The sequence below is a fragment of the Bacillus rossius genome, chromosome 13 (genome assembly GCF_032445375.1).
Source record: "Bacillus rossius redtenbacheri isolate Brsri chromosome 13, Brsri_v3, whole genome shotgun sequence".
Taxonomy (NCBI): Eukaryota; Metazoa; Arthropoda; class Insecta; order Phasmatodea; family Bacillidae; genus Bacillus; species Bacillus rossius.
In genome coordinates this window covers 33,914,024-33,939,371 of record NC_086340.1, presented here as the reverse complement: position 1 = coordinate 33,939,371, position 25,348 = coordinate 33,914,024, and the positions used below count along the sequence as shown (strand labels likewise).

Genomic DNA, 25,348 nt, shown 5'->3' with positions numbered 1-25,348 from the left:
TGTCTTGTTCATAATCTAACAGGTTCAGTATCAATAATACACAGCGAACACGTAAGCTATTTAAATTTTAAAATGCTAGTTACCTGAATCCGATTTAAATATGTCATCCTCTACATCCCTCTACAGCTCCAAGCAGGCCTGCCGTTTTTACGGATTTTATCCGTTTTCACGGATATTTGAAGCTTAAAACGGACTAACGGATAAACTGCGACATTCGCGGATATTTACGACGCTTCACTGATATTTTCATATTTGAATTTCGTTCGTGTAAATATTTACATTCAACTACCTATTTGAAGTTGTCAAACCATACAAGCATTCAACAGTAAAGCAAACACTCACATTAAGTGTAGCGCCATGGAACTTCCAATCGTTAAACCACAAACCAAAAACATATACTCACACATATCGTTTCATGAAGTACAATATATATGTTTTCGGGGGAAATGTTTTTTGTTTGTTGAGTTAAACGCTAAGAAGTGTCATGGCGTCAGTAAACACTGGTATTTTTTGCCGTTACAATGTTTTGGGTGCGGTATTTGTTTACAAACTTCTTACGTGATTTAAGTAGTAGTTTTGGTCTACTTAGCTGATTGTTATGGAGAAAAAACGAAAGGCTTCGCCGGACAGGTCACTTTATAAACAGCATTATCGTAAAGAATGGGAGCAAGAATTGAAATGGTTGAGGCGTGGCAAAACGGAATTTTCCGCCGTTTGTTCGACTTGCAACTCGGAACTGAACGTGACAAAGGGGGGCTTGAAGACGCAAGTTCTTGCGAAAAACCAACGAGCTGCTGATCAGAGTTGCAGACCTGCCAACCCTCCCGCTTTAGGCGGGAGACTCCCGATTTTGTACCCTTTCTCCCGCCCTCCCGATTTTTCATTTAAATCTCCCGTTTTTTGGTTCTGTTTCTCTTGAAGTTTTTAATGCAATAAATTTATAGAATTTAAAAAAAATGTTTGTACCATTATTCCGTACAATTGTATAGTAACTACGGTTTGTACCATAACGTGTAGTTATTTTAATAACCTAAATGCCCACAATTGTCGGCTAAAACGCTTGGTGAAGCGTTCTTTTAAGAAAGAAAAGTAGTTATTTACGATAATTATGGGAGCTGTATTGGTACACGTTCGTCATTGGTGTTTATTAGCCAACCACAAATAGGTTTCCTTTGTTTTCCAAGATGGCGTGTTTTGTCAACATTGTAAACTGTATTTTTGGTGGTGTTGGTTTGAAATAAAGAAGGAGTGGATTAATAATGAGTTTATGATACCACTGTTTACATTCGTGCCCAAATTCGCTTCGGTTTGTCAGCCGGCTATGTGTGAATTGTTTGTTCGTCCCCGAACAAATTCGCCTTTGTTCGCGTCTGTGCTCACAGGCGAAGTGTAGAGGTAGCATTATAGTACAGTCTTCGAATTTATTCAACGGTGTATTCATAAAAATATTATTTTGTGGAAGCAGTTGCGTGATGAGTATTTTGTATGCGTTGTTTAGTTGTAGGCCTACTCCGCAATAGGGATTTAATAGAAATGGCGCTAAGTAAGCCTACAGTGAAGTATCTTGCTGTGTACAAGAAGACATTTAGTGACGAATTTCCGTGTATTTTGCAATCGAGGAAAGGTAAACATGCTGCATTTTGTTCTTTGTGTCGTTGTGATTTTTCCATTTCGCATGCCGGAAAGGGCGACATTGTGAAGCATATAAATACGAAGAAACATGCCGCCAATGCTATGGCATCAAACCAGAAATTAGATGTTTTTCGTGACAAGTCGGAAAGAAGATAGTGTGACAAAAGCAGAGTGTTTGTTAAAGTATTTTATTTTAGAACACAATTTGCCCATTGCTTGTGCTAATCACGCTGGTTTACTCTTAAAAACTATTTTCAAAATTTACAAAATAAACAAAAAATCCCCCCCCCCCCCACAATTTCACTAAAAAAAAAACCTCCCGCTTTTTGACTGGCCAGAGTTGGCAGGTATGGAGTGGTTCTTTGACGAGATTTGTAACCAAACCAAACAAATTAATTGATGCGGAACTGTTATGGGCGAACTTCGTTTGTGAAAACAATTTATCTGTGAAACTCAGTGATAATTTCACGAAACTTGTCCCGCAAATGTTTCCAGATAGTGAAATCGCAAGAAACTTTCATTGTTCTCCCACTAAAACTAGCCAGATAATTATTCAATCTTTGGGTACATCAGCTGCAGATTATGTTACCTATGCAATGAAGACACAATTTTTCACACTGATGATTGATGAATCAACTGACAGTCACTAGGCAGGTTGTAGTGTTAGCAAAGTTCTTTCCATCTGAGATTGTTGAAACTCATCTGTACAAAGTAATGGCTTTGAGTGGTGCTGCAACTGGAGAAAATCTGCTGTGGAAAGGATTTTCAGCAATCTCAAGATGGTTAAAACTGTTCACAGATCATCAATGATCACCAATGTTAAATGCGCTGTTGCATTGCAGAATGAGAACATCTGCAGGTCTGGCTTTCAAGCCCACTGACGAGATGCAGAAAAGAGCACAGAACATGAAAAAGTAGCTAGTTAATGATGTGAAATACATTTGTTTTAATAAACTTGTAAATAACTTCAGTTGTATGGATGTATTTATAGTTTGTAAATAAGAAAAGCAGCAAACCCTATAACTGAAGAGAAATTTTTAAATTACTTTTCATTTTATTGTGATACCAACTATTAGTTTTGTAATGTAAGTAGCAAATCTTAAAAACTTTTTACATTCATTTGATTTTTTTTAAATTATGTTTTGGAATGCAATGTATATTTAAAATTACAGCAAAAAATAAATTATGTCAATTACGGCTATAAATATTACAGGATTTTAAAATGCTGTAAAGATAATTTAGGAACTAATTTGGTGGCAGGCCTGGTATAAAGTGTCACAGTATGAAACTATGGGAAAACATGTTTTCCACTGCTTTGTAAACTTGCAAAGGCAATGCTTATTCTTCCACATAGCAATGCAGGGGTGGAAAGGATATTTAGTAAGCTCAACCTTATGAAGTCAGCGCACAGGTCATGTCTTGAATCGCCAATGCTAAATGCTTTGTTGCATATATCTTCTAGGAAGAATATGGCAGAATTCCAGCCAACAGAAGAATTGAGGAATAGGGCAAAATATCTGAAAAAGTGATATTTAAATATTTAAAATATTTAAAAATTGAATTGTTTTGATTGAAGTATAGTTACGTACATTATGATTGACTAATTTTCATAAAAACGCATATTTTTTTGTATTTTTTAATGTACAGGATTTTACAGGATATTTTATATTCAAAACAAGGATATTACTGGATATTTCACATTTCAATCAAGGATATTGTTTTCAAAGTGGTGGCAGCCCTGGCTCCAGCAATAATCTGTCTTCACGTACCATAATTTTGCGTATAGCATATGATAATTTCTAATTTGTATCACTGATTCCTTTATAGTGTGCCATATTATCTGATGCATTGTACTATATATATGGTTAAGTATATCATTTTTATCATGCATTCGCTCGTATTTTATGATTAAAGAAAAAATTAAATAACTAAAAATTTGTGAATTTTCGTGAATACATCCTAACTTTTGGGTTTAAAATCATTTACAAATAAGTTTGTGAGTGAATCCGAAGTCATAATCCTTTTTGAATCTTTTTAACGTTCACTAAAAAACATTTCCTACTTTTTAATTTATTCATGAGTAGTCACAAGTTTTCCAGTTCTCTAGTTATATGTATTAGTATTAAACAACTTTAAATTATGGTAGTTAATTTTTATGATAATTTTTAAAAGACTATTGAGCTTGTGTTATTTTGCATAAATAACTCGGTTTATGTTCTGACACTTCCTGCCTGCGGCATTATCTTTCATCTGAGCGGGCTGGCAGCTAGCTTGAGGCGGAGATGGAAGGGAAGAGGAGATTGCCTTTTTTCGGTGATATCTGCAATTTTCAAAGATTTACTAACCATTCACTTGTCACGTGGGATTTGAAGTGAAGGAAAAAAGACATGTACGTGTTGGTCGCCTGCGATATACTGCGGCATTTTCCTGGGAGTATATTGTATTTTCACTGTTGTGCTTTCCGTGCTACCGGTACTGACTTTATATACACGGTTCTCGACATTATATTTACGGTTCTATGTGCCGGTTGATTTGCTGAGAACCGGCAGAACCAAGAACCAGTACCGACCCATCACTAATGCAAGACTTCACATAACGTAAATTACTTTGACTGCATCCAGTGCAAAGTACCCACGTGAAATGCATTTCCGTATGAATGTTTGGTACTGTGTGTGATTATTTACAAAAAGTATTAAATCTAGTTTTATCCATATCGGCCATCAGTACTTTTGTTTGAACTTTGAACCAATGCTAAATTAATCTTTTGTATTGTTAACATTTTGTTGTGTAACCAGTACAGTAAAACTAAGTGTACTGTGTTTTGTGTTCCAGCCACGTCGCGCATGACCGCCCCGGGCACTACAGTACTGAAGGCCGGCACGAACCAGCCCGGCAGTAAGATCATCCTTCAGAAGCCGGGTGGCACCGCGGGAGGGGTCGGCCAGCCTCAGATTGTTACCTTGGTGAAGACCAGCCAAGGAATGACCGTGGCGACAGTGAGTGCCAGCAGTCTTATTACCGTATTCACCCGAAAATAAGACGATAGTTTTTTCCTTCCAGAGGATTCAAAAAATTGGGGGTCGTCTAACAACCGAGATCAAACTTTTTTTTGAAGTTCGTTTTGTTGTATAACCTACCTATAATAACAAAGGCTGTTTATTTATTTATTTATTAATAGCCTCCAATTTAACCCAAACAATGGGTTTCCCATACACCAAATATTGCAGCACGTCATGTTTTCCATACCTTCTTCATTAAAACAGGGTGGCCACCAAACCGGGAAAAACCGGGAATATGTCGGGAATTTGAAAGGGCCCGGGTAAAACCGGGAAACTGTCTGGAATTTTATTTCTTTCCTGGGCAAATGCTGCGGTGTAAATGCGCACAACTTATGTAAGACGTACATCGCGGTGTCTGATAATCACGCGGCAAATCTGTACAGTGTCATGTTGGCAGCGACTGTAGTGTTCCCAGGCATGTCATGTTTCTTCTTTCCTCATAGGCGGAGGGGGAGGGGGAATATGAACCGCACTACGGCGTGCAACACGGAGTGTTGTTCTAATTTGTTCTGTTCAGTACAAGTCTTCGAGCAGTTTTAGTCTTACGCTGTGCAGTTTGTTAGGAAGCTATTGCGGCAATGTCTACTAGGTATTCCTGTCGTTATGAGTCTTGAGGTTCCATGGGCTACTGAGGATGCAAAAGACAGAACTTGTGCGAGATGCAAGATATGCAGTAAAAGTTTCAAGATCGATACGATGGGTAGGGGAGCATTTACAAGCCATGCCTAATCTAAGAATTACAATAGAGTTATAAATAACCAATCAAGAAACCTGCAAGTTACAGAATTTTGTTTCCACTCAACCTGCTCAGGATGAAGCCCACGCTTCCTGTAACAAAGTTTTATTAGTACTTTAATTTATACTAGTAGCTTCCAACGGTTTAGCGGTGTTATAAACTACGACGTCTTGTAATCCATCGCTTATCAATAAACTGTCAAATATGTCCAGTAACTAACGACACTGCACGTTTTTTTATGAATATTCGCAGCGTGTTGAGGCTAGGGTTACCAGACGTCCGGCAAAAGGAGGACATGTCCTCCTTTTTATATATTTTTTTGCGTCCGGCCGGATTTTCCTTAATGCTCCAAAATGTCGGGCTTTTTTATAAAGTGAGATAATTCCTGCAGTTACACTCTGAGTAAAGCGCGCGGTGCGCGCTAATGCGCTGTCCGCAGAGTCACCCCACTAGTAAGTAGTTCTATGACAGCTTGACAGGTAGCAGCACATGCAGAAGCACGTGTTTTTAATATGCTGTATATGCGTAGTTTGTTTGGACTTTATACTGAAACTGTATTAAATGCCAAAACATTGTAAAATATCGTACTCCATGTTAATTAATTCATGGCTTTAAAAAAATATATATTGTCCTCCTTTTCAGTGAAATGTCCTCCTTTTGCAAGGTGAATGTCCTTTTTTGTTATCGGTGTCTGGTAAGCCTAGTTGAGACCGGCCGATAAACCTTCCGCATTAACTTACCTTTAACGTCGGTAATGCTATGTTCACTTAAAATTTGTAAAATAATAATACTAAAGCTATAATTATTATGTACACCAGAACCCCGATTTCACGAACACCGGATTTAACGAAGCAGTGATTTTACGAGTACATTCTCGGGAACCGTAAAAAAATTGGAAATTTTGACCAAAATGTGAAAAACAGAAAAAAATATTTTAAAAAAAACCCAATGAAAGATCATATATACCGAATAAAAGCATGTTGGACCTCCTGCGGTCACCAGCAAAGCATAAACACGACCCAATGCGTGGTGCAATTGCTACATCGCTTCGTTATTGCTCGCGCGAGAGGCGGGACGTGGAATGTTAGAAGAAAGGAAGGGGGAAATGCGGGGGATGACAGACAGCAGCCAGTGTGTTTCCTGCGTGGGGAATAAGTGGCGTAGCTCCTTTTTTTATGCTAAGTGAAGCGACCTTTTTCAATCAACTCACGGGAAAAGATAATTGCTTGAGCTGTCAAAATAAACATCGCTGCGACAGTTAAAACAAGACGCGGGCGAGCATCCGGTAGGTCGATGTGTATATCTACTCGAAAAACATATCTCAATTCATGACACTAATAAGATTCCTTATAACTTACACGTATAGCCTGATATTTTCAGCCTGATCCATGCAAGTTCTTTAGCCACGTTTTGAATGAAAACAACCACCAGCCGGCCAGTGTTGTGCCCTGTTTAATACGCACAAAATATACCAAATATATTTGGGGGGGAAAAAAACGAAAAGAAAAAAAAAACAGAAAACAGAAAAGAACCTCATGGAACTTAAGGCAAAAAAAGTCAAAATAATGAGTGATGCCTTAAAACAGACCGAATTTTAAACACAAAAAAGATTAAAGTTATGTGGCAAATATATATTTAGTAAACTGCCACCTGTTTTTTTAGTTGGGTATGTATCACATTTTGTGCATTTTTGTTTTATATTTAGTACATACTATACAGTTCCGTGTTTTAAAATGTGTGCTTTGTATCATGTATTACATAAATAAAAACATGTCATTTTGTATATATATAGCAAAACCTGGAAAATCTTGAAAATACCTGGAAAAACCTGGAAAAAACCTGGAATTTTTTATCACAAATATAGTGGCCACCCTGTTAAAAATTCAGTAATGTCACTCCAGCTAAGCAACGAGCATTTAAGCAGCTAAGTAAACAATAGCCGTGCTCATAGATAACACAATACGGACGTGTATACGACACTTTCTCTGCTGCATGCCATAGCCATGTTCCAGGCTGCCAACACGCAAAGCGAAAGATCAGTAGTCCCGTCAATATGGAACATACTTCGTGTACTTTTATCTTTGAAGTGGCATATGTTAATGATATATATTTATCTATGGTGAACGGAAATTGCACTGTTTATTTGTGACAAAGTTGTTTTTACATTCGGTAATCATTATGGCTGACCACGTGGATGAAGACAGTGAAAGTGATGATCATCATAGTGACAATGGAGAAAAGGAAAATGTGTAATGTAATTAACTGAAACTGGAAAGAAAAAAAAGCAGTTGAAATAACTTAATTCAGTGTTTTAAATGTGTGATGTTATTTGTAGAAGACAATTTTAGAAATATTTGTAGATATTGCTCATATCAATGTTTTCTTGTGAATCCAGGCAATGGCACCAAAAGAAAGAAGCTAAGATTGTGAGTTGATAATTTTTCCTGAAACATGTTTTCATAATTGGAGGGTCGTCTTACATCCAGGGTCGTCTTATTTTCGGGTGAATACGGTAGTGTAGTCACCCACAGAAGGATCGCCCCCGACGTATGGTCGCACCATAAATCTTGTCTCCAATAGAATACAAGTGAAGTCTTTATGGCCCAGTTTATTGTCGCGTTAGAAACACACGCCCATAATTTGGTTTTTTAAACTCGAATTTTCCTTCTCCATCTATATTTTTTTTTGTACCAGTCTCCTTCCCCAAGAGAGAGAAGGCGGCACGCTGCTGTAATTAATTTATTTTTGTCAAGTCTACCAACAAAAAAATGCCTTTCTAGCAATTTGGTCATGGAATTTGGCAGTAGAAAGTGTGTGAATCTCACGCCAAAAACAGTGTTTGAATGCTGTTGTATCTGAAAACCTGTCTAGATAGACGTAGTGATTGTGTAGAGCGGACATTTATAACGTTGAGAGAGAGGGAGAACCATAAAATCTGCTGCGTGGCCACACACTCACGCTCCCTTGTGCATTCTCTGGCTGGTTTTATTGCAGATTCTTTCCCATCTTTGCCAAATGCCAGCACGGGGCAGACAGCCATGTTACTTACCGGCGCCAGCCAGGTAGCCGCCCGACAGGCAGCAGACTCAGCGCAATGGTGGGGTTAACGATACTATACACAAACTGCTGAAATATCTTCATTAAACAACATATACTTTCTCGTAACATATTTATTAAAAAACATCAGACTATTTATTTTAGCACATTGTCAATGAAAACAAGGCTATGTTAATTTTTTTATATCCAAAATGGGAAATTCGCAAATGGGTAGCAGTACATTTTACTTAAAAAAAGTCATAAAACGTGCTACTCATATGCGGATAAATACTGTATACCTAGGGACAAGATTATATGGTGAATCGCGATAAAATGGAAATAACACTGTAAAGCATGTCAATGCACCATACAACACCAACATGTAAGTTCCTGTCGACCGCTGTCAGCGCTTGACAACCCCCATTCCACGTCCCTTTGCTGGCAGGGTGCAGATAAAGGTTTTTGTGGCAACGTGTTTACGTTTAGCTTTTTGCTAGTGTCTAGTGTGGTACACAGTTAAGGCAAAGCTACCTGCTGGATTTCTCTTGATTTTGATTACTAATTGTTGACAATGTTTGCTTAGTTTTTTAGTTTTTGAAGTCCGATTTGGTATATTTTCTTGCTTGAATTTGTGAACTATTGTTGATGACTTATGCAGGTTTTTTCTTTTTTTTCCGATTTTGTGTATGTGACTTAATAAATATAATACCATTAAATATTAATTACTATTAATACAACGCAGGAAAAACCCTCCGGCCGCAGCGTGTGAACATGGTAGTCGGCCGCTCGCTCGCCCTTGCTCACCCTCTCCCCGTACCGTGCGCTGCGGCCGACCTCGGATGCTGCTTGTACTTGTTAACAATCACATTATCTGCTTCATTTTAACGAGGATAGTAAAAATATATTAAAACTGTCAGCAAATTTATAAAAGCTTTATGTGTCTGCAAAACAGGGCACAACACAGGCCCGCCAGTTGTTTTCATTCAAAACGTGGCTAAAAAAGTTGCATAGATCAGGCTGAAAACATCTGGCAATACATATAGGTAGAGGCACGATTACAGTAGAACCCTGTTATAACGAATCTGAAGGGAGTAGTTTATATGTTCACTATAGAGGGGAAACTTTATATCTGGGAAAACTTTTATATTGGTAATAATTACTCAAAAGCAAAATCTTAACTACACATAGGCCTAAGCCAAGAAAAGAACGAATGAAAATACTCAAAGCAACAGTTTTATGAGCAAATGCAGATATTATTTTTAATGAACTACACATGTTTTAACTTTCTATTACCTATTGGTTCTTGTGGACATCGGCGTATTATACTTTTTTCAGGCATTTAATACTCTGTGACGTTTTCGCAGCTTGAGAAAGAAGATTGTTCAGGTTGTTTAACATTGTACTTAATGTGGATGTTGCAATTCCCAGTTTCTTTGCTATTAACACGTGCGGGATAGTGGGGTTGGAGTCTACCTTTTCAATAATGTCCAGTTTATCTCGCACAGATAATGCCTTGCGTTTTTTACCGCGTTTTTCACACATTTTATGTACGTATTTTTTTATGAAGCACATTTGCAGCTTAATAACACAAAATTCTTTTTACTGTCAAAAGTAAATAAACAAAAAATAACGAGTCTGACGCATCAAAGATCACTACGTATCATTTAGTATCGCAGTTTCTAAAGCTGGAACGAAATTTTCTCACTTTCTATGGAGTCCACAGAGTTCTATCTAGTGGTAGTCTTACGAACTATGCTCGATCAAAATGTCGGAAACGTGAACGATAAAAATGAGACGTAAAAATATTGAATTTGCTACTAGAATGTACCTACGTATTTGTGTGGCAGTAATTTATGATTAATTTTGATAACATATTAAATATACACGCGTTCGCCCATTCTTTAACTATGCAGGGAAAACTATTTTTTTATTTTCACGAAACTGATCACCATTTTTGGCTACACGTAGCCTACCGAGGCCACTCGAATACGACTTGTTAATAATATGAACAGTGGACAATCGAGTAGCGTATTGCGGAGAAAAACTTCAATGATCCAGAATAGACGTTTTGTGAAAAAACTTGTAATTATATGAAAATATTTGAGATAAATGTGCATTATGTCGGCAAAATTTGTTCGTGGTACACGGGAAAACGTATCAACATTCAGAAAAGTTGTGCGCTATATCCAATAAATTAATACATAACCTCACATTATTTTGCCGGGACTGAGATGGAAATTCACAATAAACGGGAATTCATTATAGGCGGGTTCACTATAAACGGGTTCTACTGTATATGGTAATCCGCGATAAAACGAAATAACACCGAAAACCGCTTGAAAACACGAAATAAAACGAAATTGTGCGAAATCCACGATATGTCACGAAATTTCGTCTATCCTGATTATATACTTTTTTTTTTTTTTTCCATTCTGTAAGGACAATTCACTATCTTCAGCACAATCAAATATTTCTGACAGTAACTAGCAGCCATATATATTATATGCGACAGTGATTCATTATAGATTTTTAAATGAAGTCTCGGAATTGACGTAATATTTTCTTTAAACGGTAATCTTGTGTACCATAATAATTTAAGATGTTGATAACTATGATACAATGGGCGCCGTTCACTTTCTGTAAATACAAAAATAACAAACGTCCAAAATATGTTTTTCTAAGATTACGTTTTGAATCATTAAAATATTACACACTAAAGCGCATTGCTTTTACTGTTTATTTAAAATAAAGTACGTAGGGTACGAAAATAAAGTTAACCCTGCTTAACGTAACGATTGTAAATAATAAATAGTACATGTTTATGTTGGTATTAATTTTCACGTGCGTATGTTGGTATTCAGTATGCGTTTGTATTCGCATCTATTCCAGCACGGCAAGTTTTTGCGTTTTAAGAGGTTAAATTCTTCCTATGTGATTAAAAATTTTTGATAATGCCTAAAACGAAGGTTTCTACCAGTGACCAATCGAAAGAATTTTCCAGCGAAGGATTTTATTTCAGTGATAAAATTTTAATGTGCTAATTCTGTAACTGCAGGCTAGACTACGAGAGACGCGATACGCTTGTGAAACATGTCGCGAGTGAGAAACATAAGCGTTTGAGGCAAAACTCATCTGTTAAACGGCATCCTTGTCTAAGAGTCTTTAATGCCATTAATTTGCTGTTCAACCCAAGAAATGTGAGTAGGGTTAGTATAGAAGTTGCAAACCTACAGAAGTCTCTGTATAACTTGCATTCTGTTTCCCATCTTCCCATTGATACATTCATACATGGCTATGTTGCTTTCAAAAAAATAATTTAGGATGAACTTTCATTGCCAGAAATAAGCCAAATTGATGTTGCAAAGGTACTTTGCTCCCTTAAAGGGGACTATAGTGAATTTGCCCAAGCCAGTTTAAGGGCAATCTGGTTCCCAAAATCAAATGTTGATGCAGAACGTTCATTTTCCAGGTACTCACTGGTAGTTAGTGACAGAAGACAACGTCTCACTCCAGAAAATGCGGAAAATTTAACTATGATAGCATTTCAATAAAACCGTCTTAATAGTAACTTTGGAAGTGCTTAATTGTGTAATTTTGTAGTGTATGTGATTGTAATTCAGTTGTAAAATTTTTAGTAGTTATTTAAAAGTTTGAATTTATGAATTTGCAAATGAACTTAATTACCTATGAATTGGCAAATGAACTTAATTGTAATTATATCATGAGGTATTAGTGTTTATTAATATTTGTTTTAATAAATTTGCATGTCGTAAAGAAAAGCAAGAATATTTTGCCGTGGGTATTTTGAGCAAATAAATAAAACCATATAACACCGAAATTTTTATTTCTTTACACCGAAAATTGTCTTAAAATAACACCACAAAATCTTGACTCTACATATAGGTTATAAGGAATCTTGTTATGAATTGAGATGTTATGTTTTTCGAGTAGATATACACAGCAACCGACTGGATGCACGCCTGCCTCGACTTGTTTTAACTGCCGCAGCGATGTTTATTTTGACAGCTCAAGCAATTATCTTTTACCGTGGGTTGACAGAAAAAGGTCGCTTCACCCAGCATAAAAAAAAAGGCTACGCCACTTATTCCCCACGCAGGAAACACACTGGCTGCCGACTGTCTCCCCCGCATTTATCTTTCTCCTAACATTCCACGTCTCGCCTCTCACGCGAGCAATAACGAAGCGACCACGCATTGGGCCATTTTATGCTTTTTTTGGTGACAGCAGCTTGATTTTATTCGGTATATTCCTTTTCATAGGACCCTTGCTATTAAAATACATTTATATTTAAGTTTGAAAGCTTGTAAATTCCTTGCCATGACTGAACTCGAACTTGGTGTGGAATGTGACATATTTTAACATACTTTTTTTTTTTGGGCGTGTTTGTTGGGGAGGGAGGGGTCCGAAAATATTTACAACGCTCTTACCCCTCCCTCACCGCTTTAGTAGCCCATTCATAATAGCCAAATTTTACAGGAGAAGGGAGGGAGAAAAGAGCATTTTCTCACTGAAGGTTATTCAAAGGGGAGCGAATTTGGGGTGTTTATAACACCCCAACTTCGCTCTCCTTTGAAGGACACTAGATGGTTTGTGTGTCTGGGAGGGATGAGCTAGCCTTGAAGAATGTTAATGAGGGGTGGGAGGGGTGAGCTTATGCGTAATGAAGCCGCTGCCGCCAGCCAGCTGAGCGAGCTCGTGTGCGCCCACTCACGTTGCAGAACCTACAGCTGCCATATTTTTAAAATAAATGTCCCATTATTTTTTTGTTATTCTTACATAAACATTATTGGAAGTATTAAAGCCGACACAAAAATACGCTGTGTGTTAAAATTAACAGATTTTAATGATCTTTCATTTCTTTTTTTTGTATACTGTTATTTCTCTTGGTAAAAATGGGACGAAACGTAATTTCCATTTGCGATCGCATAGATGAATACAAAAATGAACAGTTCTACGAAAGTGATAGGAATATTTTAATGTGCAATTTATGTAATCACAGTCTGGAGTGGAAAAAGAAGATGTACTTGAAAAGCACATTAAATCTGAGGGACGTCTGGCTGCAAAAAAAAAAAAAAGATTCACCAAGAAATTGGATGAAGAAAAAAAGTGGGTAAAATGGCAAGCACCGGTTTCTGGCATGATCGAAAACCAAAAGAAGGCGAAAATTGAAAAAATCGAGTTTCAATAACATTTTTTGTGCACTCTACATCAACTATGGCCATGAACACGTTTAAAAAATATTTATTGTAATTTTAAGTATTCAATTTATTGCACACATAAGTGCTAAAAAGTTGTTTGGCAACCTGCCAAGATATGCTACCTTTGTAGTTGTGTTAGATATTTATTTCTGTGGTTGTTAATAATGAATATGTGTATTATTTAATGCTTTTTAAAAATATACTTTTCTTCAGTAATGTAAAATAAGAGAATTAGTTAAATATTGTTTTTAAAAATGCTATAAATCACCATCTCTAGAAATGAGTCTCTGGTTGCACAGCGTAGGATTTTTGATGCAGTGATTGCTTGCAGGTGGTATGGACAAAGTGGAAATATCAAAACAGATGATCCATGCTGCGCGAAATGCTTATGCCTGTTACAAAGATACTACAGAGAAGAAAAGGAAAGATCGGGAAGAAGAAGTAAACAGAAAACAAGAGAAACGAAGACAAGTTGTAGCTTTAGCTGAATTGGAAACTCAGAAGCAATCAATTCTTGAACATGCTGCCAAGGAAGCAGCCCTAATAGATAAGAAGATGCTGAGCCTCAAGAACTGAAAATATTCTTATCACTAAGGGCAAGAATTAAAATTATATATAATGTTAAGTGCATAAACTATTTTTTGTCTCTGTATATTTTGAATAGGCCTATGTTAGGATTATGCAGTATTGATATGATGGACTTGACTGCTCATTAATGAAGTGCAAGCTGAAACCTTATTTGAAGTGCTACGTTTTTTTATACATAGTCTGGTCCAGTAAAAAAACGTTTTAGATGATTTCACAGCCCGGTATATATACTGGTAAGTTTATGGTCAATATTTTTTAAGATCATATATTATTTTAGTGTTGTGATGTCATTTACAATTTTTCTGGAAAAATTTTTAATTTTTGTCTAGAAAACCTGGAAAAGTCAGGGAATTTTTCTATCCTGGTTTGCTGGACACCCTGAAAACGTGTGTTGAGAAATCATGGTACGATGCTTAATAAAACTTGACAACGCCGCATGTCAACGCTTTATAGTGCACAGGTTTCTTCAATCTCCACAGTTGGTTGACCTACTAACTCTTAAAGGAATGACAGACATCTTGCATGTTGACTGTGCTTTGTGATTTTGTTTTTCTGTAAGAAGACGTTGCAATGATTGCCAAAGGTTTGCGGTAGCGATCATCTATGCCTGCTGAAAAAAAAAACCTAAAATGATTTCATAAAGCTCAGGATATGAAAATAGTGCGTTGGGTGTGTGTGTGTGTGTGTATAAAACACAAACTTCATCCCCTATTTAACCTTCTTAAGGGATGATTCTCAAAAATCCTTCCTTAGTGCTCACCTACGTTATATAAGGAACTCCTTTGCAAACTTTCAAGCTTCTAGACCCACCGGTTTAGGCTGTGCGTTGTCTGTCAGTCAGTGTCAAGAATTTTACTAAGTAGATAAGTAGATAAATTTTTTAATTAAAATATCTCAGCAGTGTGTGTGAAGCATATTGAACTGTGCCATTATGCTATGCATCTGCTGCCCGCCTGGCCAGCGGCATTATCTGACGTGTCTGCTGCCCTGGCGTTTGGCTGGAAGAGAAGAAAATCTAAATATAAACCAACCAGAGAGAGAGTGTTTGGGGTTGTGTCTGTGTGTGTGTGGGGGGGGGGGTGTTTGTGTGTGTGTGTGGGGGGTGGGGGGGTTGTGTGGGGTGTTGTGTGTGTGTGTGTGTGTGTGTGTGGTTTTATGACTCAACTATGCCCCAGATATGCTTGATATCCGCTTCGGCCTCTCCTACAGTAATAAGTAGGGACAGAAAGTAGGCAAAGGACAGACGGTCAACACCAGTGCAGTATTTCTTACATGCCAGTAAGATGAACATAGATCACAAAGACTTCACTTGTATCCATGGAACTCTACTGAAGACAAATACAGTATTTATCTGTGTATTATTCACACATATTTCAAAAATGTAGTTGAAAAAAATTTTGTGCTATCCTTATTCAAGTTTTTCATTTTAGGTAAAAAAAAAAATTACATTGCAATGTGTGGTTATTAAAACCAAATTTACAAACAACTAAACAGTACAGCTGAGCAGGCTACAACCTTCCACCCGGATGTGCGGCCACACCGCGCGGCCTGTTGCGACAGCCTGCCTCAGTAACCACCGCCAGCAGTGTGCCACGCCAGCCCCGTGCTCCAGTTGCTTGGATACGCCACTTGTGCCAACGAGTGAACAGAGCAGCCAGCCCAGAGTCCCATCAGTAAAGTCCCGAAATTTGATTTTAAAAACCCTGGAAATTTTTGAACAGCGACAATGCGTTTGCCGCTTGCCTGGCCACTGCCTGCAAGTAAGTGTCTCGTGCACTGAGCAGGTGAGGCGAGGAGGAAAAAATCTAAAAGCAAACCAGCGAGTGAGAGAGTGTGTGTGAGGCCATGTGGCAGTGTTGATGGTTCTCCCTCCCACACGTATTTCACTTGAACTGGTTTTCTACACAATTAACATACCTATCTCAATGCAACTGTGCCCAAACATTGTTTTTGCGTGAGATTTCCCATGATTTTATTTGCACATTCCATGACATAATCGCAGCCATCTGTGGTGTTTATAAGTGTCCCTTTTATATTCCTTCAGCCCCACACAAGTTTGCTGGTAATGTGTGCATGCTAGTTTTTTTTTTTAGAGGAACTGACAATGTTGCTTGCCATCTCTTCTCTCTTTGCGGCAAGGGGATGGGTAGAAAAGTAAAATACAATAGTCAGGGAAACACTGCTATAAAAATATAGCAGTCCTCTCTTTCTTTTTGTTAGGTATTGCAGGAATTTAGGGGGTGGGGGTGCTGGGCGCAGGACTGCCGCCTCAAACCCTCCCTTGGGAAACAGACGAAGAATAATGGGGAGTAAACACCAGTGCTGTATTTCTTATGCGCCAAAAAGTAGGGATAAGTTTATATGGTGAATTGCGATAAAACCTAAATAACACCACAAAGCATTTTAAAACAACATATAATATCAAAATGCATGTTAATACACTATTTAACACCGAAATTCAACTAAAAACATGAAATCAATCAAGAGTTCGACAGCACTTATTTAAAATTACAAATATTTTTATTTTTCGTTACGGTAAATTCATCGAATGGAATTTATTTAGCATGAATTTTTACCCAAATCTACTAAATAAATGGGTTGGGAAAAATTATTAATACATTGTTAGATATTGCATCATTAACATGTTACATTAATGTTGACTCATTTGTTAAACACACAAAAGTTTGCAGATTTATTTTTATTTTGCTGAGTATTTTTTTTTTATTTAGAAATGCTTATTAATAATGATTTGATTTTATAAGTGCATCATGTTTCAGTAAATAATACACTATTTTTATAAATAAGGACACAGTATAGCAATAAAAACAGAAACAACGAAATCTCCTGTTCTAGAAATGAAACTGACCTGAAAATAAAACCATATAATAGTGTCACTACCAATAAGCTGAGATATGGAACACAAAGATTTCACTTGTATCCATGGAACTTTACTGAAGACAGTTTGTGGTGCAACCCTTACTCAAGGATGACTCTTACTGTGAAAATGTTAGATTATTTTATGCCTAACATTATATATGCAACCCATACGCAGACCCTTCTGTGGGTAAATATGGTATATCTCAGTTATGGAATAAGGTGGTGCAGTGGTAGGACACTTGACTCACATTCCAGATGACTCAGGGTCGAATCCCGAGCCTGCCAATCTGATTTCGGTTTTCCGTAATTTCTCATAATCTTTCTGAAGTGAACACGTAACAAATAGTCATGAAAAAAATATTTTCTTCGCCAGGCAAATGATTTTATGTTTATTCCCTGTAGGTGGGGACATGATTATTTGGTGAAAATATTTTATTTGACTTTACGAATATTTTTAACATTCAGTTCAGTTAAACGTCACATCAAAATCCAGTATTTTCACAGGCCTAGCCCAAATGTAAGTAAAATCATGAAATAATCAAGATGTAAAATCAATCTTTATTCATGTCTCTGTAAACTACATGGTATTTTAATATTCAAAATAAAATGTATATCATTATTTTATCATAAAGTTTTTACCAAAATGTATGGACTTTATGGACTGAAAACGTTAAACAGAAAATGTATCCGTGTATAAATTACAATATTTTGGTCAAATAAGTATTAAGAAACATTTTGTTGCTGTATTTGATATTAAAAAAATTACACTATATTGATGAATAATAAAAATTTATAACAATAAAAGCAATAAACTAAATTTGAAAAATCTACATAATTATACTTAAAAAATAAAACCATAAACTCTTGTCGCTAACTATAAGCCACTGATTCCTTGATTTCAATGAGCTGCTAACCGCAAATAAAGTATTTTTAGGTAAACTTTATGTTTTACAGTTATTTTTGTGTCAATATCATCGCTTGGCTAAAAATACCGCCTACCGAAATTTCCTTAAGTGTAAGTTAGGTGGTGGTGTTTGCTTTGTGAAGATGTGCAGATTGTGGCTGATCAAGTGATACATTTCGGTGATGTCTACATAAGCAAATTATTAATAATAATTATTAGTCTAAATTAATTATTGCTAAGATATGCATCTCACCAAGAGGTTAGAAAATTATTTTATATTTTTAAATACCTCAGAAACTGCTGGAAGTAAAATAATAGAAGTGCACTAGAATGTCTTGGAAACATTTTGTAAGTATTTCCTGGTAGTATTAACTCTTTTTTTAAATTCATTTTCCAGGTACCAAAAGTTAGCTTGATTCAAGGCAAGCCAGGTGTTGCAGCAGGACAAGTAACGAACATCCAGGGGACAACTACGAAAACTATTCCTCCTGGTGCTACAATTGTGAAATTGCTGAACCCAGGAGCTGGTGAGTTTCCATCTGTTGAACACGTTAATCGCCAAGCTTCATAAATGTGACACACGGAATTGTGTTTCCTTGTACTGTGTCTCGCATTTGCGATGATTGTGCAGGGCTGCATTTGTCGACTCATCAAATGCGCAAGAATCAATCTATCTATGTTGCTATGCGGTGCGACGATAGCTATCAATTCCAGCAGTCTGTGTTTCAATTACTGGCTAGCAATGAAACAAACATATGTCAAAATTCAGTTATTTTAGTCAGTTTGAGTAAAACAAGATGTTTCGTGGTCACATAAAATTTCAAGGAAAGAATATTTTTGATAGGTAAAGGAAACTGACACTGACATTAGTAGTAATATTTCAGACAATGATTATGTTAGCAAGTCCGAACAGAATTGTCTCAATAAGAAAGTGGCGTTCCTGGTACGTAAAATGATGCGCAAGTCACAAAAAAGTAAACAATTGAAAAAAATTCTTAACATGTTTTACGTCTGATAATTGGACTAAAATGGACCGACTGCCTGTGAATATGAATATCCCATTGATAAACATGAGTGGTGTGAAAATGACTCCCTCAGAGCCACTTAATAATAGTATTTTGCCCCCTTTGAGATGTTTTGATTACTTAAAACTGTCTTTCATGGACGAATTGATTTACTTGTGCAGAGCTGCCAACTATTACGGATTTTGCGTAACTATTACGGATTTAACACAGAATTACGGAACATCGCTGATTTATTACGGAAACGAGGCTTTGTGCTGCATGGTAACGGAGAAAATTTAGTTTCTGCTGTGTGTGTTTCGTAAACGCAGTTCGAATACATTGCGTGGTTGCGCAAATAACGGAACTAGTAATTGTGCATATGTACTGTTGAAATAAGTAGATTAATTCTCGTGTTTTTAAATAATATTGGGATGGTATTACGTCCGTTGTACGATACTAGTACATATTCTCGGACTTTTCGTTTGTTGGCTACTTACATCACAATAATTTTTGTAGGGTACTTTGGCTAACATGTGTTGTTTTAATTTATTTCTTGAAAGCCATTTTTTTCATTATAGTGTTTTTGTTTTGTCTACAGATGTGAAATTTTTTTATGTTTTTTAGATAGTGTTGTGTTCTTCAGTTACGGTTGTAGAAATGAAGTGTGTGACAGAACAATGTGTATCTGGGGGGGGGGGGGGGGGGATGCAATTCTTCAGAACTTTTGACCTAACTATTCAAAAGAATGGCCATGCTTATCGTCTTCAAATGTTTCGGAACACCATGCGTTTTATATTGTATGCACGTGTGACTTTTCGATTTCACATGGTGGAAGGGATGACTTCAGACGGCACATTGGATCAAAGAAACATGCGGAACATTTTATAGCCTTGACGAGCAATAAATCTATATCGTCGTTTTTTCGCTACATCTGAAAAACAAATGCTTATTACAAACAGCAGTTTCTTGTGCAGGGCACCATAACCCCTAATTCTGCTTTCAAAAACTGGAAATCGGTAACTGAAACAGAAATGTGGCAGTTTTAGGGTCTCTTGTAGATGGGCCAAGTCAAAAAACCAAAACTGACAGACTACTGGACGATTTACCATTCGCCATTTTTTTTGGGGGAAATATTGAGCAGGAATAGGTTTCTTTAACTTTAGAAGTTTCTGCACTTCAGTAAAAATACTGATGTAGAACCAAAATTCAACCTGTCATACATTTGTTTGCAAGCAAATTTTACTAAGTATACCCATATAAGAAAATGCTCTCACTTGATGAGGGCACGATTCACATAGCTGCCAACTTGTACAATTTTCCCGTACAATGTACGATTTTGCGCCTTAATGTACGATTGTACTATTGGTGTAAATTATTGTACGATTTCCAAGCTTTTTCCAATTTTTGTCTCATTTGGGTGATTCGTAACAGTAAATCTATACTGATGTCATACAATTACGGTATCGAACATGCGGTATCAAGATCGTACACAACAGAAGACGTTTAGTAGATAATAAAGAAATCTCGTAATACTGTATTTTCGGAACTAGCATACTCCATTTGTAGTAGTTATGCCATATTTTCACTACGGAGTACCGTAATATTCACTCATTGTACGAACGTAACCTTTAACGCCATTGGCAGTGGAAAATTACCGTGTTTGCTACAGGGAGAAGCTACATCTAGGCGTACGGGAATTGTTTGTTTTCAAGCATTCGCGGAAATTCACGGTAAAAATGGCGAGTAAACAGAAAAATAAATCTTATAACCAAGTATTTTTAGATTGTTATAGTAAAGAAATTCCGTGGGTTAGGCGTTCAAAAACTGGCGTCAATTATGCTTTCTGTGCTTGCTCGTGTGAAATAAATATTTTGCACGGGGGTAGAAATGACTTCAATGTTCACGAAGGAACAGTGAAACACACAAGAAGTGCTTCACTTGGAAGTTCAATCAACATTAGTAATTTTTTTAGTGTTATTCGAGCAGAATGTTATTTCACATCATTTATTCTGGAACATAACCTGCCGGTGTCAGTAGCAGATCATGCTGGACCTTTGTTGAGTCAAATGTTTCCCAGGAGAATCTAAGAAATACAGTTGTGGACGCACCAAAAACACTGCAATAATTGCAGAAATGGCAAGTGAGCGTCAAAATGTTACAGCAGGTATGTTGAAAAAAGTTCCATTTTCAATTGCTACAGATGAGAGCAACGATGATTCTAAGCTTTACCCAGTTGTAGTGACCTATTTTCGTGAGAAAGATTCTCAAATCAAAATGGATTTGCTTGAAATCGTACCTTTAGAGGGTGCTGCAACTGGGAAAAACATCGGGAAAATGTTGCTCAACAGTTTAGAAAAGCATTCCATTCCTGTTAGAAATTGCATTGCCCTAGGTTCCGATAATGCATCGGTCATGATTGGCCACAAAAATGGTGTAGCCGCAGAACTTCAGCAACACCATGAAAATATTAAGGTTTTGGGATGTGCATGCCATTTACTGCACTTAGCAACAGAAAAGGGTTCCACAGGGCTTCATGTTCGTGTAGATGAAATCCTTGTTGATATTTACTACTATTTGCATAAAAGTGCTAAACTTAAAGAGCAGCTCAAGAATTTGCAAATCCTCTGTGACAAAAAACAAAGAAATTCTTGAAACATGTCTCAACTAGGTGGCTGTCCCTGGGAGAGTGTATCGGTAGGTTAATAGATTTGTGGCAACCCTTAATTTTGTTTTATAAAGAAGAAGTAGATAATAAGCTTGAATGTCCAAAAGGTTCTTTACATTTGTACAAAATCCCTAAGAAGTTGCCAGGTAAAGTCGAAGAAAGTTCTTGCAGAGCTTCAGATGAAAACAGAAATGCAGGCTTGCGTTCAGGTGAAAGTTCCTTAAAAAGAACTTCAACTTCAGATAACTTTTGTTATGGCAAGAAGATCAAGCAGTCATGTGAACTAGAAGAGCAAAAAACCATTCCAATTTTGTCACGTCAAGAGAGAGTTTTCATGTTTCTCACTGATGACCTAAATAAAGCAGTTTGTTAGTTTTTGTGGCATGTTATTCCTGTTTTTGATAAGACAAATGTTATCCTGGAATCTCAAACACCTCACATACATCTTCTTAGGGGATTGTTGACAGACGTGTTAAAAGAATTGCTTGTGAAATTTGTAAAACCTCATGTCATCAAGACAACACCAGTAATTGATGTTCTGTACAATAGTGCTACAAACCAGAAGTCCGATGAAGACCTAGTTGTGGGTTGCAATGCATTAAAAGTAGTGGCTACATTGACACAGTCTGACAAATCTAAGTTTTACACATCAGTTAGGAATTTATTTAAACTCTCGTGTGATTACATTATTTTGAAATTTCCCTTGAAAAATGAAATTTTAAAGTATGCTGAAGTGGTTAATGTGAAAAATATTGAGCGCTCATCATTTTCTTCAGTGAAGTATTTTGTGGACATGTTTCCTGCTGTTCTACTTGTCAAGGATGGGGAGACACGTGAAGAGGCACTAGACATTCTTCAACAACAGTTTTGTTCTTTGCAGGTGGACAATGACATCCCACTGGATTCAGTGGAGAGAATAGACAAGTTGTGGTCTTACATAGGGAAAATAGGTAGTGGTGTTGGTGGTCTTAAGTATGACAGAGTTGCTCATGCAATGCTATCAGTGTTGGTTATTCCACATACAATGCTGAGTGTGAGAGGGTTTTTAGCAGCATTAAAAAAAATAGGACCACTTTCAGAGCTTCAATGTCAGACAAAGTTTTAAACAGTATATTGTTGGCAAAATGTACTAACAGCATTTGTTATGAACAAGACTTCGATGAAACTTTTCTCAAGAAAGCTAAATCTTCCACACACGTATCCCTGCTGCAGAAAAAATACATAATGTATTCAAGCACCATGATATGTATCCAGTGACATGCACTTAGAATCATTAAAAAAAAAAGGTATGTTTCCAAAACCAAATTATTAGATTATTTATTACCATATTGTTTTTTACAGTTTTTTCGTGAACATTATATGTGCAAAACGAAATAATTTTTGTCGCGCCTGTATTACGTATAAAAATTGCCTTTTAATGATTGTACTATAGTTGTACTATTTTCTTTTGTAAATTGTACTAATTGCTTTTCTGTAATGTTGGCAGGTATCATTCATTGGAGAGGTCGAGCCAAGTTCCAAATTTTCATGCCATACAAAACTGACAAATATGGCATAAAACTCTTATTTTTTTGCGAGATGTGACAGTGTGTATTGTTATTCATATTCAGTATATTCAGGTGATGGCAGAACCATTTCTGAAATCCTGCTTGATCTGTTGGGAGACCTGAAAGGCAAAGTTATTGTCTCTTCATGAATAATTATTACAACAATGTAGGTCTGGGTAAAAGGCTCTTGAATGTCAACACACACACATGCGAAACACTTCGTCAGAACTTTTGTGCTCCCAAAGATCTTGTTGCTACTGCCAACAATTTGAAAAAGGGAGAAGTTGTGTTTCTTCGAGATGGTGATGTCAGAGTTTTATTTTGGAAGGACAAGTGAGTTGTGAAGCTTATCTGAACCTTGCACACAGCTGCTATGGTTGATGTAGGAAACCAGAGATTGCAGTAAGTTACAACACGTACATGAAGGCTGTTGATCATCTTGAACAAATGGTGAAATAGCATCCCATGGCTCGAAAGACAAATCAAGTGTGTGTGTGTGTGTTTGTGTGTGTGTGTAAAATAGCTACAAATAATGATAAAAATATTGTAACTTAAATACATGCCTCAAAATTGCACAATTTGAGAAGATCTCACGTTAATACAAATACGAGATGTAAAAATAAAACTTCTTATTTCATTACCACATTATCTAAAATACTAAAATTTTAATGGAACACTCCTACATCAAGGTTCATAAGGCCTTTTCTGTTCATCATGAAAGTTCAACTTATTTATTAACATGCTTGCCCAACTGTCTTTTTCAGGCATAATTCATAATTAATAGTTGCATTAATTAGTTGACTTGAAATTTACCATTTTTGCACACAATTTTTTTCATTATCTCGAATCACGTTGCTTGCCCATTTAACTGTTTCCACTTTGTATCAGTTTGTAAAGGTGAAAAACATAATTTAATATGAGTGCTCAAACTTTTTCCTTTTGCAAGACAACTTATTCATAATTGTTCGCTAGCAATATAAATATCCATAGAAAAATTTGGGAACCGATAGACACGTGTTAAATCGTGTAGCTGGCCCATTCGAAGCAACAGCATGCTTCTTCACACTAAAATCCACCGTTCCGAATATAAGTATTTTCCATGTCCAACGACTTAAATCTATTTATGTGTCGTCAACCTTACTTTACTTCACTATTTAGGCGTGATTCATTGTGTGAGTTCATCGCAGTCGTCGTTTGCCGGAGGCAGCTCGGACCTCCGCACTCGTAGCCAACCAACTGCTCGTCTGCAGGCACACTCGGCTTGGTCCGAAAACAACTGAAGCAGCAATATTTAGCAAGCGTGCCTAGGGAAACGCAAATTAAAACCATAAAAATAACATAATTATTTTAAAAATTGCAAAATAAAAATACTTTAACCAGACTGTATAACTAACAGAAATAAAAAAAACAGTACTAAAATTATTAAATAGCAATTAAACAGCTACTAAAATGTATTTAAATTCTGTTTGCCAACCTAGGGGAAGAGTTACCAGGCAACTGTTAACAATCTTAGTTGTCACAGACATGAGGCAGAACCTGAAAAAAGCAATTTTTGAAGATTTCAGTATGCTGTCTTTTGATAACTAAATTCAACAATTACGAAATAGAATTTCTGTTGTGGTTTAATGTTTTTAATTAAATGCAGTCAAATAAAAGTGCACTTTAAAATAAAATAACCTCTTTTTTTTTAGGTCAGTAGGTATAAGGCATCATGGCCCTAAAGTTTATCTGCACCATCTGCAACCTTTTCTCAGGCCTGTTTGTGACAGAAACATTTCAAAACGATGTTTCACATAAACGTTGCATTAAAATTCGGCCTTGAAATATGTAGTTTCATTTCAAAAATGTTATTAAATTAGTTTACATTTTTTTAACTGTTTTGTTTTTATTGTAAATCTTCAAACTCCCAGCTGTGAAAGTGAATATTGGAGGTAAGTGTGTTTTGTCTGTCCAGGCGGAGCAGCCAAAGTATTGACAACAATGAAAACCATGCCTTCCAACATGGTGCAAGTGAGCAAGGCCTCGGGCGCCGGCGGCAAGCAGACCATAGTGATCACCAAGTCCGGCATGGCCCAGCAAGG

General features: G+C 36.7%; 1 protein-coding gene across 1 annotated transcript in view; it reads left to right on the top strand.

Annotated features, from left to right (window-relative positions):
• LOC134538439 (host cell factor 1) overlaps positions 1 to 25,348 on the top strand; it is a 246,133-nt gene that overhangs the window by 202,312 nt on the left and 18,473 nt on the right. The window contains exons 9-11 of the mRNA XM_063379766.1: positions 4,465 to 4,628; positions 18,449 to 18,578; positions 25,222 to 25,347. Coding sequence (XP_063235836.1) covers positions 4,465 to 4,628; positions 18,449 to 18,578; positions 25,222 to 25,347 — 420 coding nt within the window. The remainder of the gene's footprint in view (positions 1 to 4,464; positions 4,629 to 18,448; positions 18,579 to 25,221; position 25,348) is intronic.